Raw genomic sequence first — 1,597 nt, 5'->3', positions numbered from 1 at the left:
AGATTAGGCAAGAAAAGCAGGTGAGGACAGGTTGTGAGGAATGTTACGGGTGGCGGTCTAGTATTGGTGCTGGAGCTGTTATTAAAGTAACACCATTAAGGGATTGTGCACTCTTGGTAGAGACACATTCTATTTGGTTTAAAATAGTATTGATCGGTTATTTTGGGCTTGAATGTATACAATAAACAACTATTACAGATAATAATGGCAGTTCTAACAGTGAGCGTTACTGTAGGTGTACAAACGGTTCAATAGCACTACAGTCCACAATGGGTTTTAAAGTGACCAGTTAATCTACATGAATGCAGAATTATAACGTTCCAAGAGACTGAGTCATCATTTCCGATTAGATCAATTTAGAAACATTTATATTTACTAAGGTTTTTTTCCCGGGTCAAACGGTTTAGTTTTGCTCTGGGGCTAATTCTTTAGAGTTACCTGACCTGTTATGTAAATGTTCACACACCAGGGGAGGTAGTTTCTAACAAGGTTAGAGTTTGGGGCTTTCTACATAAAAGACTGAGGGCAAGAACAAACACCACAAAGAGGAAAAACCTGGACCTGCAGCTACGTACAAGGCAAAGAGGTAAGTAACAGCCTCCTTTCAAAATTGTACTAGGAACTTTCTAATGATAGTTGATAAAAAACACTGTCCATGTAACAGTGTATGCAGAATAACACTAGATAAAGTTAAAGTGCTTATAGTATGCTCATTTTCAGGTTTATAATTGTATTTAGAGGTTGTACCAGAATAGGTTTACATGGTTCATTTTTTAGAAACATCATATTAGCTACAGACTTAAGGCCTCTCACTTCTGTTCAATCTGTGTTTGAAGTCACACGTGCAGTAACGAGGTAAGGGCAACTAGCCGATAAGAAGCAGAGCACAAGGGCGTGCCATGCTAGCAGCTAGGCAAGTAGTATCACATGTCACAAAGTGAAACTGTTTGTTCCAAAAGTTAAAGCTGGACTACAATATCTGTTTGGAGCAGTTGGTGAACAGTGTTTTCTGTTACAGATGGTAAGTCCCTTTGGGGTGGACTTTGGGCTTTTTCATTTTTGTAAACCTATAAAATGCACAAAAGAGATGAACGCAAAAGGAAAAAAGCCAAAAAGCATACTATGAGCACTTTAAGCATTAAGCTTTTGTTTTGGAGCCTGCTGATTAAAATTTTGAGTCTGGAAAAAATATGAAGAGCTTATAGTAAATTAAATACTTTTAATAAAGTTTTCTTATGCAGAGATTTGGATATTCATGCTGCAATTTAGAGATTCTATTTTGTTTCTTTTATCTAGATAATTTCCACGGAGTGACCATGGCTGAGTACAATATAGATGTAACAACAGGGGACATGCAACATGCAGGAACATGGGACAACATATATGTCACCTTATTTGGAACTGAAGGGCAGAGTGAGAGAACGGAGTTGGACAACTTTGGCCCCGACTTTAGAGCTGGGACAGTAAGTTGAATCACGCTGAACTTTGATCATAAAGGGATTGTCAAATTAGATCTGGGACAATGTAATGGGTTTTGTTTGTGCATACTGTACATTTACTGTATGTCGGGGTATAATTTGTCTAATGACTAGAGTAC

At 37.8% G+C, this 1,597-nt stretch overlaps 1 protein-coding gene across 2 annotated transcripts in view; it reads left to right on the top strand.

Moving 5' to 3' along the window:
* Positions 1 to 458: 458 nt before the first annotated feature.
* The window catches only part of si:dkey-17e16.9 (hydroperoxide isomerase ALOXE3), a 7,473-nt gene continuing 6,334 nt past the window's right edge, over positions 459 to 1,597 (top strand). The window contains exons 1-2 of one of the 2 annotated variants that reach the window (XM_032542266.1): positions 459 to 586; positions 1,297 to 1,463. In XM_032542266.1, the coding sequence (XP_032398157.1) occupies positions 1,317 to 1,463 (147 nt within the window). In that variant the 5' untranslated portion in view covers positions 459 to 586; positions 1,297 to 1,316. Of the gene's footprint in view, positions 587 to 816; positions 1,022 to 1,296; positions 1,464 to 1,597 lie in introns of those variants that run through there. The other variant, XM_032542267.1, reaches the window with a different exon arrangement.

Source organism: Etheostoma spectabile, chromosome 18, assembly GCF_008692095.1.
Source record: "Etheostoma spectabile isolate EspeVRDwgs_2016 chromosome 18, UIUC_Espe_1.0, whole genome shotgun sequence".
Classification (NCBI taxonomy): Eukaryota; Metazoa; Chordata; class Actinopteri; order Perciformes; family Percidae; genus Etheostoma; species Etheostoma spectabile.
This window is presented reverse-complemented; position numbering and strand designations above follow the sequence as displayed.